Source organism: Condylura cristata, unplaced genomic scaffold (assembly GCF_000260355.1).
Source record: "Condylura cristata isolate star-nosed mole 26May11 unplaced genomic scaffold, ConCri1.0 scaffold00020, whole genome shotgun sequence".
Taxonomy (NCBI): domain Eukaryota; kingdom Metazoa; phylum Chordata; class Mammalia; order Eulipotyphla; family Talpidae; genus Condylura; species Condylura cristata.
In genome coordinates this window covers 6394969-6409870 of record NW_004567121.1, presented here as the reverse complement: position 1 = coordinate 6409870, position 14902 = coordinate 6394969, and the positions used below count along the sequence as shown (strand labels likewise).

The 14902-nt window shown below is 37.1% G+C and overlaps 1 protein-coding gene across 1 annotated transcript in view; it reads right to left on the bottom strand.

Moving 5' to 3' along the window:
• Window positions 1–14902, bottom strand: part of SLC9A2 (solute carrier family 9, subfamily A (NHE2, cation proton antiporter 2), member 2) — a 68678-nt gene that overhangs the window by 4424 nt on the left and 49352 nt on the right. Inside the window, exons 6-9 of the mRNA XM_004686182.2 lie at window positions 8544–8633; window positions 7576–7646; window positions 3189–3350; window positions 819–915 (exon numbers count right to left, since the gene is read on the bottom strand). Of these exons, the coding sequence (XP_004686239.1) occupies window positions 819–915; window positions 3189–3350; window positions 7576–7646; window positions 8544–8633 (420 nt within the window). The remainder of the gene's footprint in view (window positions 1–818; window positions 916–3188; window positions 3351–7575; window positions 7647–8543; window positions 8634–14902) is intronic.

Genomic DNA, 14902 nt, shown 5'->3' with positions numbered 1-14902 from the left:
ATAGGTCAAGGAATGAAACAGAACCTGTCGCTCCCAGGGCTCTTGGGTGGGTTGGTGAGGGAAATGTGGAATAAGGGTAGATAAAGTAGAACTTGGAAATAGAAATCCCAAATTCTCAAAGAACAGTTTAATCTGAAAGACACAATTAAGATTCTGTTTCATATTAAACCATAGAATGCTGCCATTGCATGGTACTTTAGGGGAAGGGTGGAACACCAGCAATGCAGGCTCGGATGGAAAGACCCTCTAGGGAGAGGAGTTAGTGCCAGATGAATAAGAACCCCTTGACATGCCCCTTCATCTGACTGCTCTTCAATTTACCTCTTGTTGGAGAAACAAGTGAGTTCAGCACTTGAAATGTGGACATAGAAATGTCCTGTGCCCTGAGAAATGGACATAGAAAACCGAATACATTCTCTAAGTGTTTATGATTAGGTGGGTAAATCACTCAAATGAGTTGCTAATCATGGGACAATGGCGAAAGAAGTGACTCAGAACAGTGAAACACTTTCTAAATAACAAAGATTATATTTTTAAAAGACTTCTAAGCTATAAAGCTATCTTCTTAAAAAAATTAAGGCAATCAATTATTTCCTTCACAATAGTTAACACATATTTTTTTAACATCCAAGCCCACAGAAGTCCAAGGGACTCCAAAGTTTTACCCATGGTGTCCAGCAGGAGAGTGCTGAGTGTGGGACCTAGAGAGGCTGACACAAAGGTGAGCTGTTGTCCTTTATAACCTCAACAGCAGAAAATCAAAACATGCATTTGTGGCTAACAGCAAACAAATATTTTGCTAAGTAAGTTATCCTCACTCGCTGACGGATTTGATAGAGATTTCTCGATAATATTTCTCGAATTTCATCCATTTCACCAGGGGTGAGCTTCCTTATTTTTTCTTCACGACAGTCACTGTGCAAGTTTAAAGAAAGAATATTTTATTATTCAAGCAATACTAAGATCATCAATTTTCTTTCCAGAAAAAAATGTAACATTTTTAAGAATGTCCCTTTAAACACTTAGAAATTACCTGATATCCTAAAATAATTTTACAATTCTGAACCTGTGAATTCAGTGCCTGACTATTCTTCATAAGTTCAATCATGCACAAGGTTTTAGAATCTGTCCATACAATTATTTTTTATGGAGAAAAACCATAGTAGCTTATAATTGCTATCAGTTCATTATTTCTAGTATACTACAAGTAAAACAACAGAGGTGTTTTTCTTTTTTCCCAGCAGAAACTTAATTAGCTACATTTTGCTTTTAAGGCCTGGTCTTCTAAATACCTCATTAGAAATATTTGCAGAGACAACACTCACCATACACAGGCATGATGCAATCGAGCCTCATTTTTCAGTGACTCTGTGTTTGCAAATTTGCCTATTTGATAAAATTTACTTCTAAAGACAATATCAATAGGTATGGCACTTTTGCCAATATTCATAGATATGTGGGAATTGGGGAAGGGACGAGAACTGCTGGAAGTACAGGTTCCCAAAGAGGGGGAGCTGAGCAGCACCCTGCTTCTTGTTTGACTCTAGTACTCCCACAAGTATCATTTTCACAGGGCACTTAGAATGTTTTCACATTTTTCTTGATAATTTCACTGCTTAAAATATCCTCCAAGAATTGTGTGAAATCTTGTCTAGTTTCAAGTGCAAGAAGTCATCTTTCAATTTCTTTCTCCCCACCCCCACACCCCATGGACATATTTAAAATTTTTCTCCTTTTTGATTTTTAGCCTATATCTAATTTTACTCAGCCCATATCTATATTTGGCTTTCTTTTTATTTCTTTGATTTTTACTTGTTTACTGGTTTTTCTTTCTTTCTGGTTATTTTTACTTGAGGTTCACCATATCTATTTTGAAGATTCTCCTTCTCTCTTAAAATACTGTTTGTAATGCCACAGAATGTCTTTCCTTCTGAGCCATCCTGATCACTACTTCACTTTACTCTGGACCATGTAAACTCCTATAATTTTGATAGGGGACCTCAATTTTTTTTTGTAAAACTATTAGTTTTCAAAGCTGGGTGTGATTTGGAGCTTTCCCTCTCATTATAACTCACCCTTTTGCAACATTTTAATTAGGTGACATTTAGCTGAAATGAGTTTCAAGCTCATCAGTGAAAGAAAAAACTGGTGAAAGCTGTAATTTCAGTCATTTTTGTGCTAGAGATGGAATGCTGACTGCATAATGAATGACCTCACTTGCTAATTGAATACTAACTGTTCTGCTACTGATTTTGCTATAAGATTTTGTGTAGTTCACTTCATCATTACAGTTTTTCATGTTGTCATTTTTAAAACTAAGGAGAGACTAGATCAGTGGATCTCAATCCTAGCCACATATGTAAAATCATCTGAAAAAGTTATAAAGACATCTATCCCTGAGCTTAAGAACAGAGATCTTCATGTTATTGGTCTAGATGGAGCCCAGGCACCAATTTTATTTTATTTAAATGTTCCCATGGTACACTAGATGATCACTGATTTTCTTTCCAGTCCTTAAAGTATGATTCTATGAGTATACTACAAGGAAACAGGTAATTACATGCGTATTTACATTAGCAAATTTAAAATGCCTCAAACTATTCAATTTCAAAATGCCTATTGAAGAGACTTTAATTTACTTTCAATAAACACTAAATTCTCGAAGCAAACACAACAGACTCACAACCATCCTACATATTAGAAAGCTGATTTGTCAGTTCTAACATAACATGAATGACACATGATGTGACATAACAAAATGTGCAGATTTCTAGACTTTCACGAATTAACTAGGCAATATGTTAAGGATGCTCTAGGACAGAGGTCACACTTGTTATTATTGCTGGTTTCAAAATACTGTAAAGACATTTAATATTGTTAACTTTTATTTGCAAAACAGTACTTACTGAGGCCCTCCCTGGTGGCGTAGTGGGTTAAAGCACAGCACTAAGAAGCTAAAGTCACTTCCACATGAGTTTGATTCCCACCTGCCCCAGAGGTGATCACATGGTGTGGCAGACCTCTCCTGGCCCACCTGCTGCTCCCCTCAGCAGTGTACTTCGTCGATCTGCCTGTTCTGCTTCCCTCTCTGTCTCTGGTGAAGCCTCTCGCCGCCCCTGAGCCTCTGACCTGTACCCTAGTTCTGTATGCACAAATAAATAAATCTTAAAAAAAAAAAAAGTACTTACTTTAGAGAGGCAAAAGAAGGGACAGTGCTTATCAGCCCAGTCTCTGCCATCTCAATGGCATGTTTTATTTCAAGCTTTTTATATAAGGACACAATGCTTGACTTGGGTTGATTTTCCCGGATCAAAAGCTTCCGCAGGTATTTATCATCAAACTTCTTAAACCTGGAAGTGAACATCAAAGCTTCAATTAACTAAAGCAGCAGTGACTAAGAGAAAATCTGTTTTTTACCAATAAATTCATTTTGACTACTCCCAGGAAAAGAGATACTTATAGTGTCTAGCTAGTTCAATCATTATATAGTCTTTTATATCTGCCTCCCTGAATATATGTGTATATAAGATATGCATACATGACTCGTTTATTGGTACATATTTGTACATGACCATGACATATACACATCTCATACTCACTAACTATAAAATACATATGTATCTATTTCTCTACTTCCCCTTCCAACAACATGACCCAAGGAGTTGTTAGTATTTCCCTGTCTTCAGTTCCTTCTGATTCTTCCCCCACATAGCTTGTTTGCAGAACTCCTTTAAGTCTTGCCTGGATGACCATTATCTCAAAAGAGTCTTTCCTATCCATCCCATTAGTTGTATGCCATCTCCAGCACTTCTTACTGCACTTTTGTGTATATATTTTTCTTCATAACCCTTATTTTCTAACATGTTGGGTTACTTCCTTGTTTATCTTCTTTTTTGTCTCCTAGCACTAGGAAGATCTATACAGGAAGAAAATTTATTTTTCTGTATCACCAGTGCCGAGAACATTTCCTGGTACATTATTAAGTATGTATGGCAGAATGGATCATTTGGTTCTGATTTCTCAGTGCATCCATACTCTCTGCCATATTACTTGGCAATGTTCTTCTACCATGGCCTTTGTGACCTATTGTGGCTTCCTTCCTGAAACTGGGCTTAGTGTTACTTGCTTTGATCAATGGCATTTTAATAGTCATGATGATGAGGGCAGAAGCTTGCCTCCTGTACTTCCATCAGATCCATTAGAATTGATGGATGAATCCCAGGTCAATGATGATTGCCACATGAAGCAGAGGAAGTCCCCCAGTAACACCAAAGGTGGTCAGTTGGGATCAGCTGACTACCAGCCAACCCACTGAAGCAAGACCAGTCTGGAACAGTTGATCCTTTGCCTCTTAGCTGATATAACTGAATAATAAGTCTTATTTTGAGCAGCTAAGCACTGGGATGACTTATGCAACACTATTTGCTAATAATATTTGTTTAGATGCATGCAATAAATATTTGTTGAGAAAGAAATGTGTGTTACAAGGATCACTATAAACCTGAGATAGTTTATAAGCACACCTGTGCTATGGAAAAAAAAAAAAAAACAATGATAACTCATCGTTGGTGCTAGCCCTTTGTTTCCAATAGCAAAGGGACTACGGGTAATTAAGAAGTCATCCTTTGAGTGTTTCTGTATTGACTCTAAGTTTATTTTTTCATGTTAGGGTCATTGAAGGATGCCTCTCAACATCAACTCAACACCTTTTTAAATCTTTTAAACTTCTTTTATTATTGTTTTAGCTTTTCATTAGAAATAAGCAAAAGGAATAATAAACATTAAGGGGAATGACATTTAATCCACTGAGCACAGGGATCATGCACTTTCATTCTTTGCTTTCTTTCCACACCTTTTATTTCTCTGCCAAGCTACACATAGGTGGTTCCTTTCACAATCAACACACTCCTTTTGCCAAGTTTGAAAGCCTTCTCTACTACATTACCCTTTCATTTCATTGTCAAAGAATCAAATAACTCAAGAAGACTCTGGAAGGATGACTAGAAATTCACAGCATAAGGGTTTCAGAGGCAAGAGAAAGATACCCAACATACTAGAACAACCACTTCACTCTCATGTCATTTTTAGTAAAATCAATATTTACATACATACCAGAGATAGGATTTCAGCAGAAGTGATTTTAAAATTGGCTGTATTAGCACCAAACCTCTCCTCACCAATGTCCTGTTTCTACCTAGACCAGATAGTGTACTTAACAATCTAGAAAATTATTTAAAATTTACCTGGTAAACATTACGTGCAGAAATATACAAATGATTATAAAGCATTAAATGTACACTGTGTACACTGCATAGAGAAATGCCAGACATGTAACAATATTATCTTTTAGGTGGACCAAAATTGGTTCCGCCATCTTTATTATGTATATTCTATTGGCCTGGCAGCCTTAGAATTTTCCCTGGAACAGACAAACATACCCCAGAGATAGCATCTCTTTAAAAGAAAGGGCTAGCTATATTTTCTCTGACATTTCTTCTGCTGAATTCAGACCAAATCCACAAGATTACAGGGTCCATTTTTCTTTCTTCTGACACAACCCTGTGGCCTACTGACCTGATTCTCATACCTACACAGATCCATTTTTTTTTTTTTCCCTTTTCAGGATACAGAGGAAAGGTATAACTCTTTAGCATAAATTTGCTTTTGAAAGAGAACAAAATGTTTTAGAATACTTCTCTCAGTTATCACTTCAGAGAATGACTGACAGGACTCTAGAAAGACAGAGAAAAGTGGGTGAGCTGAAAGGAAGAAAGCAAATAGAAAATAGCTGTACCTGGTTATAAACAAGAGAGAAAGAGAAGGAGAAAAGCCTGTCTCACTGCCTTGGGATAGACAGGAGTCTTACATTGTTAGCACGTCCCAGGGATGTAAATCAGGGAGCACCTTAAGGAAAGCTCGGGCTAAATCTGTCTCCCAGATAGCACACACATTAAGTGGCTATTTTTTAAAAATATTTTTACAATAGAGATTTTGTTTGCTTTATTTTATCACTTTGTGCCCCTGTGTGGTTTACTAATTATTCTCTCATACAAATAAAATATTTTGTCCTTAGTTATAAAATAAGGCTAAGTCCATGTGCTTTTCTACAGAAATAAACAGTAGGGCCAGAATTGTAAAAGTTTTTCTCCACTTTAAATCTCTGTAACTCATTTTATTCCTTAATGATATTATACACATACACATGCATGTTGGTTTGCTATATGACTGTTTTGTTGCCTTAATTAGATTGCAAAATTTTAAAAGCCCATGTCTATGCCTCATGTCCCTTATATAGTCCAGTATCATGTCTGAGCATGTGAGCCAACAGTAAGTGCTCAAAAATTTCCTTATGTTAAATTACATAAGACAGGCAGGAAGTCAACTTCATATACATTAGCAGTAGGGGTGGGGGGGGGAGGGGAGGGCATCTGTTAGCAAGTTAGTAAAGAGGGCAAGCAGGATCTACCAAGCCGGCCTAGAACCTGCCCATCTGTTTCCAGAAAGTAGAGTAAATGCAGTCGCTTTCAAAAGCCTTCCCTGACCAATCATGTGCTGGTAATGGCATACACTGGATCTGCAGGTTTGCAGTTCCATGACACACTCCTACGGTGGCTGACACAGGCCACCAGTGTACAGGGGTCTGCCTATGGGGTCTGGAAGAAGCACTAGCTGGGTGAGGTGGACCCTCACGATTCTGCTGTCAGAGTTAATCTTATTTATGGCTTCATAAGTCTGTTTTTCAGTTTCTATTAAATCATGCACTAGTTCTGCCTGGTTTCTCTATCTTTCCACTTCTACTCAAAGATCCTTGAAGAGAGGCACTAAATTTTATTTATCTTCCACAGAGCCTTTCAAGGTAAAATAGATAGGAAGTATACATTTCTAAAAGTTCATATTTTCTCTAAAATAAATATAAATAAATTTATTTCTGTAAGCCTATTTACTTCTTCAGGTGTTTTGAAGCTCTGCACTTCACAAAGACTTTCAGCTTGTGTGATAAAACAAAGAGCAACAGAATTCTTAGTTTTGAACCAAACAGACTGCATTCCCTCTGCCTTCCTTACAGTGAGAAATGCCCATATTACTAAACGTTGGCAATATCAGGCCAGGCTATTCCATGGACATGGAAGAATTGTATAGAAGCTTCTGGTAACTTTGGTTATGAGGAAGCCGATACACCGTTTTGTGTCTTCATTATGCTAGCATGCAACTCAGAATGTGTGTGTGATGGCTAATACTGGAGCAGCCATTTTTCCGCTGAGAGGTAACTGACAATAGATGTTCTTCATGGAATTAACAAGGCAGAAAAGTCCTTGGATCATAAGGACGCCCTGGAGCAGAACACAGAACTTACATTGCCTCTCTCTGGCTATGTACATTACAGAAGTAAACGTCAATCTTATTAAAGATGCTAATTTCCCAGGTCTCCGTGATAGCTGAACTTTATCTTTAAGGACCTACTTTGGCACTCATAGGAACAATTTATGACTGTAAATAGTTAAACAAGTCAACATGCTCTGCTTCCAGAGCAATCCAAGAGCCCCTTCATGATATAAAGACATCAGGGTTTCTTACTTGTCTCTCCAAAAGTTGTGGCCCCAATGTCCACAGACATCTTCAATCCCAGTCTTCACATGATCAAAAAACTAAAAGAAAAAAAAGTAGGCTACAAGATTAATTTGTACCTGAAATTAGCAATTTTCATTCTATTTATATCATGCCAAATTGTAGAGCCTCTGATAATTTTTACCTTTTCTCACTAAAAAAAATAAAAAACAACAATTTATTTTCAAATTTATGCTACTTGTAAGATCCATATTGAGCAACCCAGATTATTATTACTTTTCTATAAGTCTGTTAGTAATTTTGGAAAATATGAAAAGTAGTAACAACTTTCAAGTTAAAACATGTTCAGTTTGAAGAAAATAACTATCAGGGACTCACTGTACCTCTTATCCTGTGGGAGTTTAACAGAATAAATTGTAGGAGTCACTGAGACACAATGTCCCTTTTATATTTATTTGTTTATTGATTTATTTTTAAGGATTTTGAATTTATTTTTTCTTAGAAGAACTGGGGTATAGGCCAGAGATGTAAGGGGCGAAAGAATTTACCAGAGAACGAGTAGGGAGAACAGGCAGATCCACTGAAAGGCTATGAAGGGAAGCAGTGGGGAGACAGGAGAGGTCTGCTGCACCATGTGAGTCAGCTCCCTGGCAGGGACTGAAGTCTGGTCTTCTGGGTGGTAGAGGGAAGCAGTGGGGAGACAGGAGAGGTCTGCTGCGCCATGTGAGTCAGCTCCCTGGCAGGGACTGAAGTCAGGTCTTCTGGGTGGTAGCACTGAACCTTAACTCCTAGACTAATAGGGAGGCCCCATGTCCCTTTTAAATCTGCAACTCATGCCTTTCTCAGCCTTTCCTCCCTCCCATCGCTGTCATTTCCCTTTTCTTCAGAAAATGTGCAAACTGGTGCCAAACTGTTCATTATAATCCAGCATACTTTTTCTTTTATCACTTAAATTGTTACACTACATTACCGCCTACCCGACAGTGGATTTCTTCACTGACAGCTTGTTGTTTCTTATTGGACCTCTTAACATCAAGAAACTCCACCAGTGGTCGAATGGTTATTCCCTGAACAGGAAAAAAAAAAATCTACTTATACTCTAACATTAAAAATTCAAGAATAGCTCTTACTCTTCTAAGGTTTAATAGTCAACAAAAGATATCCTTCTCCCAAGATGAAACACAGTGTATGTAACATTTTGTTAATTTTTTTCTTCCTCTTCAATAGCTGGCATATTTTTAAAGGCCAATGCCCCAGCAACTATTATCAGAAACAAAGACAATGGACAAGCTACAAGAAATCAAAAAGTTATTCTGAGAAATATAAAAAGAAAGATAGCAATTTTATGATAAAATACTAACCATTTCAGCAGAACCACCTACTAATGGTATTAGCCACAGAATATTTTTCAGTGATTCTTTCATTCATTCACTTAGTAAAGCAATTCTAATTGTTTGTATGACATACATGTTAGGGATTTGGGTATTAGTGGCACAAAGATGAGGAGTTAAGAAACTGTTCTCTAGAACTTTGTTGTCTTACACAGAAAAGTCTCATACTGTCTATACAAAAACAAGTTGGCAAAGGGGAAGGGCGTGATGTACACGGGGTGTGGGATGGCTTTGCAGAGAGGGGATTCTTTCTGGGTGTCCCTAGTGACTACAGGTGCTCTGATGGTGAGTTTGGTGTGAGAACATACATCTGAAGAGGAATGATCCTATTCCCCTAATTGCAGATAGAGATGTAAACCAAAGTAACCTCAGTGAGACAAAAAGTTGTAGACAGAAAATGCTTAAAAACAAAACCAAACGAACAAGAAAAAAAAATATGTTGGAAGCAAATTTCAGCAAAGATCAAATTTGAGCAAAGGACCAGCAGGAGAAAAGGGACATGTTCATTGTGAACTTAGGAATTGGAGGGAACCATAAGTTTTTAGAAAGATAGCAAGAGAAAAAAAGTCCTTAACAAGATATAGAATATTTTCCAGAAATCTATAGTGAACTTCTGACTTAATCATGAAATAGTCAAAGTATTTCAATTTGAACCAGGTATAGTGCAAGGATACTCTCAATATGCTGAGAGTTGTCATACTCAGTAATAGGAGACAGAGATCGGAGCATATATGACGAAAATTAAATGACAAGATTTTTGTTCTTCATGGATGATTTTTGTCCTCCATTTTTTGTCCTCAATATCTAAGCTAATTATTTTCATTGATAATAAAAAATTACTAGATATAAAGTCAGCATCCACAAATCCTAATATTAGTTTTTAAAAAGAAACAATAAACATCTACACAATAGCAATGAAAACCTATCAATATATAAATAAATATATAAAGAAAATAAATATATAGTACTACTATGTACAAGTGTAAGATACATAATATATTTATACTAGCATATCACATAGGTATAATATATGCTATCTAACTATATATTATATGGTCTTATCATAAAATGCACAGAACTTTTACAAAGAAACTAATAAAATCTTCAAAATATCTGCATTTGAAAGGACACGTACAGTTCCCAGATGGGTTACATAATATTGTGATGATAACCATACATGTACAATCTCAATGCATGTGAAATATAATTCCAACAAGATTCCAAAGAATTTTTAACAGAACTTGAGAGTACTTCTAAATTAGTCTGGAAGAATAAATGTAATCAGAAAAATTTTAGGAAATGAATAATGGTGTAAACTTATAGACAACAAAACAATCAGAACATATTTAAGATTATGCAATACCAGCACTAAAATAGGCCAGGGGAGGAGGAGGTGAGAAGATGGTGTCCAGGAAAAGCCCCACATTTTTTGGGTTGGTGTATGACTGTCACTGCTCAACATGAAGAATGCATGAATACAAGGAGTATTGGGGCTTAGAGTGGAGGAATTAATTATGTCCAAATATGTTTCCTGCCATGTATTTGATTTAATCTCACCTTTTTGCAAGTCTTTAAATCTTTAAGAATGTTTTTTGGTAATACAAGCTAAGTGTGATACACACACACACACACTTTTTTTTTTTTTAAGATTTATTTATTTGTACATATAGAGCTGGGGTACAGGCCAGAGGCGGTAGAGGCTTCACCAGAGACAGAGCGGGGAGCAGAACAGGCAGATCCACGAAGTACACTGCTGAGGGGAGCAGCGGGCGGGTCAGGAGAGGTCTGCCACGCCATGTGGTCACCTCCGGGGCAGGAGGGGATCGAACTCATGCAGAAGTGGCTTAAGCTTCTTAGTGCAGTGCTTTAACCCGCTGCGCCACCAGGGAAGGCCACATCTTTCTTTCTTTCTTTTTTTTTTTTTTAAAGAAGGTCATTTGCTTTACTCTACCACCCTAGCTTTGGGCATTTCTCGATTCAACTTTTTTAAGTGTGAACTGATATTTGGGCAAATTTAGCAAAAGACACACTTTGTGCTTTATTTGCAGTTTAGTCTGCCACTTTGAAATAACAGAGGTGGTAATAAGAATTTTCTGATCAACACATATTCTCTGATTCTTAACTATAAGAGAAAATAGGTAGAAATGTGATTCATGGAGAGGGGTGAGATGAGTTCACTGAGTTCTAGAGTCTATGAAGACACTATTTTAATAATAGCTCCAGAAAAGACAAATCGACAAAATCAATGCACTTTTAAAAATCTATTATGTTAAGCATTCAAGGACACTTGTTTCACATGTTCCTTTCCTATCAGTACTCATCCAGTGAATACTACTTGTGTTTGCAAGCATAGGACACAAATAAAGATAGAACACAGCATGTTCCAATCCCCATGTGGATTCCTTTGACTAGACAGATAGTTTAGAAGTAAATGTAATGTCACAAGAAAATCCAGAACCGATCAGCCCAAGTTTCTAAAACCACAATATATTTTAGTTTAAATTAATAAAATAAGTTAATTATATGCAATAGATCATTGAAACCATTTTAAAATATGTATTTGTAAACATTTTAAATATGTATTTAATATGTGTTAATATATATATATATATGTGTGTTTAAACAATTCCTTATAATAGTTACCACTTCTTTTAAATTATTTATACTTTTCATATCATGTTCAATAGGAATTATTTGATAGTTCTGCCGTATTTCTTCTGTCTCTTTTCTCAGTCCATCTATTTTGGAGGTAGAGTATATAGGATTTGTATGTCATATTAGGTTTTCTAAGCTGGATGTTATATTCTAGGAGTCTGGTTAAGGAAGAATGGGAGAGAAAGAGTCAGAAAGAGACAGGGACAGAAAAAAAACAGAGGCAGAGAGAGGAGGGAAAAAAATACCTTAGAGAGGGCAACTCATCTGACCACACTGGAAAATTCTCAATTTAGGTCACTTGGGGAGCAACCTAATAAATATTTAAAGAAAAATAGCTTCTTCCACGTGTAGGCTAAAAGCATAAAGAAACCCCTAGTTTTCCATCAAACCACTGAAAAACATACTTGCAAAGTACAGGTTTAATTTTCACCCACTCATTTGTCACTGCCAAAATAAATAACACCTCAGAGCTAGTTTACTGAAAGGGAATCACTGAACTGTTGGTGCAGGTGAAAAGACAGCCAGGTGAGGCTGTCTACCCTGCTCTGTCAGGGCTTCCTGCTCACCCTACACCCTTCCGCTCCCAGTCATGCTGGGGAGAAAAGGTAACTGCTCACAGATCATATAATGAGCATGTCTCCATACTGATGACTCCTAAATTTAATTGTATCTCCAGCTCTGGATTCTCTTATCAAATCCTCGTGTGTGTGTGTGTGTGTGTGTGTAATTACTGATCAAGCATCTCCACTTGAATGTCCAACAGACAAATGCATATGTCCAAAACTGAACACCTAATTGCCTTCCCTACAAATATTTCTCCTTTGCCCACCTATTGAATTAATGTTGCCCTTTAAAGAGGTGCTTAGTCAAAAACACAAGTTTCTAAAAACTTAGAATTATTGTTTACTGGTTTTCTGTTCATCTCTTAACTTACTCACTTAAAAAATCCTGACCAGTGAGCTCATTTTATTGTAAGAGCACAATAATTTTTTCTTAATTCCATAAAACTCTACAGACTAGGATGTATATTAATTAAATATAGAGATTTACCAGCATTGTAGTGTTTATCGATACATATTTATATATATACATTCATCCCCTATGTGTGCATGTATGTGTACATTTAACATATGACTATTTAGTTTAATTAAAACATACTGAAAGGTCCTTGGAATGATGAGAATAAGATTGAACAATAGCATCATTTCAGCTTGAAAGGTTCTATCTAATCATTGGGAAAAACCACTGCCCACAGGTTCCACATGTCCATGCATAGTCTTACAGAGGGAATAAAAATACAAGACTTTGACCACTTTTAACCAGGCTGTTTCTCAGAATTGTGCTCTCAAGGAGGAACCGCTAAAGAATGAGCGATAGACCCTCTTCTGTAATGCAGCACACTGCAGGTCTCCCCAGGGGACTTGGGCTATAGAACACTACACAAACCCAACATGCGACTTTGGCTACCGTTTTCCCCAAGAATAATAAAGTCCTTTGTCTCTGACCCAGAAACCAGGTATCTGGGTTTCGATGCCAGTATCTATGAAAACTTAATAGGCTCACTCACTCAATTGTGAGTAAGGTAAAATCCCAGAAGATTCATAGTTCTAGGCCATAAACCATGTAGAGTCCAACACTAATCTGCAAGTGAGGCAAAAGAGATTGCCATCTTTTGAATTCCAGTCCATTTTACTTCATGATGGACTCCATGAACTTCCAGATGACTGCTGAATTCTAAGGATCTACTATCTGACTACAGGAAGCAATTAAGTAATTATTGTACTGCAATCATTTTGCCTTGCAAAGAAAAGTACATGAAAAATGTTTTTCTTTCTTATATTATTATTTAATACTAGGACTAAAATACAGCAAACTAGGCCTCCCTGGTGGCACAGGGATTAATGTCTCAGCAGTCAAGCTTTCTTCAGCCACTGTAGCCTAAATTCAATTCCTGGCCAGGGAACATGGCATAGCATATCTCTCCTTTCTCACTCACTGCTCCCCTCAGCAGTGTATTTCAATACATATGCCCTTTCTGCTCCCCCTCTGTCTCTGGGGAGGTCTTCAAGCATCACCCCCTCTATCTCCGGCCTTCACCCCAGTTCTTATGTGCATAAATAAAAATAAATCTGTAAAAAAAGTGAAATGAAACATAGCAAATCGCCATGCTAGCACCTAGTAACAGGTATTGTGCTTCCACTAATATCTCCTCTTGCTTGCTGAGGAGGAAAGCAGCATGGCTCTCAGTAAGTGGGGCTCACTGGGACTCACGAGGGCTGAGGGAACAGGGCCAGTGCAGTAACCCAGATATCTGTGCTCTCTACTGTGGGACTCTACCTCACCACCACTCATGGAAAAACATTTTAAAACAAGAGACAGCTTATGTTTTATGGAACAGTCAATCTGATTTTAAGAAAATGAATTTACAGTCAATAAATCAGAATTGTTTACTCATTCAATAGTCCACAAGGAAGACTGTATTGTTTCATGTTAATGAACCTCATAAGGAGGTTACTTTGTCTAATTATCAACTCAATTCAAATGTTAAAATTCGCATTATAAATCTTGGTATCAAATAATAAACCATATGTCACATGAACTTTATTCTGGACGATAGTGCTTACTCTGCAGATTCAGGATGAAAAAGCTCATCATACAAAAATTAACGTAAGGGGAAAGGCATTTTAAAGTTTAATGATACATCCATCCACATGAAAGGTGTCACTTGAAGAGGAACACATCACTCTTATTCAGAAAGCAAAATGGTTTCCACAGGTTTTAATTAATTACTTCTCCTGTGATTATAACCCATTAAAGTATCTCCTGCCAGGCTTCTTTCTCTAAGCTACATAATTATCGATGTCTCCTAGGAAAAGATCCTTCCTAAAGGGAGTGTGTGTGTACTTCCAGATGTGCATGTGTGTATGATGTGTGTGCACAGTGTCTCAGAGCAAGTGGTGGGCCAGCACTTTAGAGCTTTGCTAATCAATGTTGACTATGAATATACATGGTATCCACTCAAAATGGATGTGCAGGCTGTATGTTACTCAAAAATTCACCTAAGTCTTTTGGTTATGATTCCCAAATGCCAAAATACTAAGTTCCCCTCAAGCACTTTGCATCGCTCCCCCCTCCCCCCCCACACCCTCCCTCCCCCAGGATGCTCCTGAGAGATTCAAATGTTCCACACAATGCATTGACTTTAGATTTTCACCTCAGGCAAAATGTGAAAATAGCACACTAAATGATTTGCTATAAGGATTGTGTAAATACCACAGTAGAAAAATGAA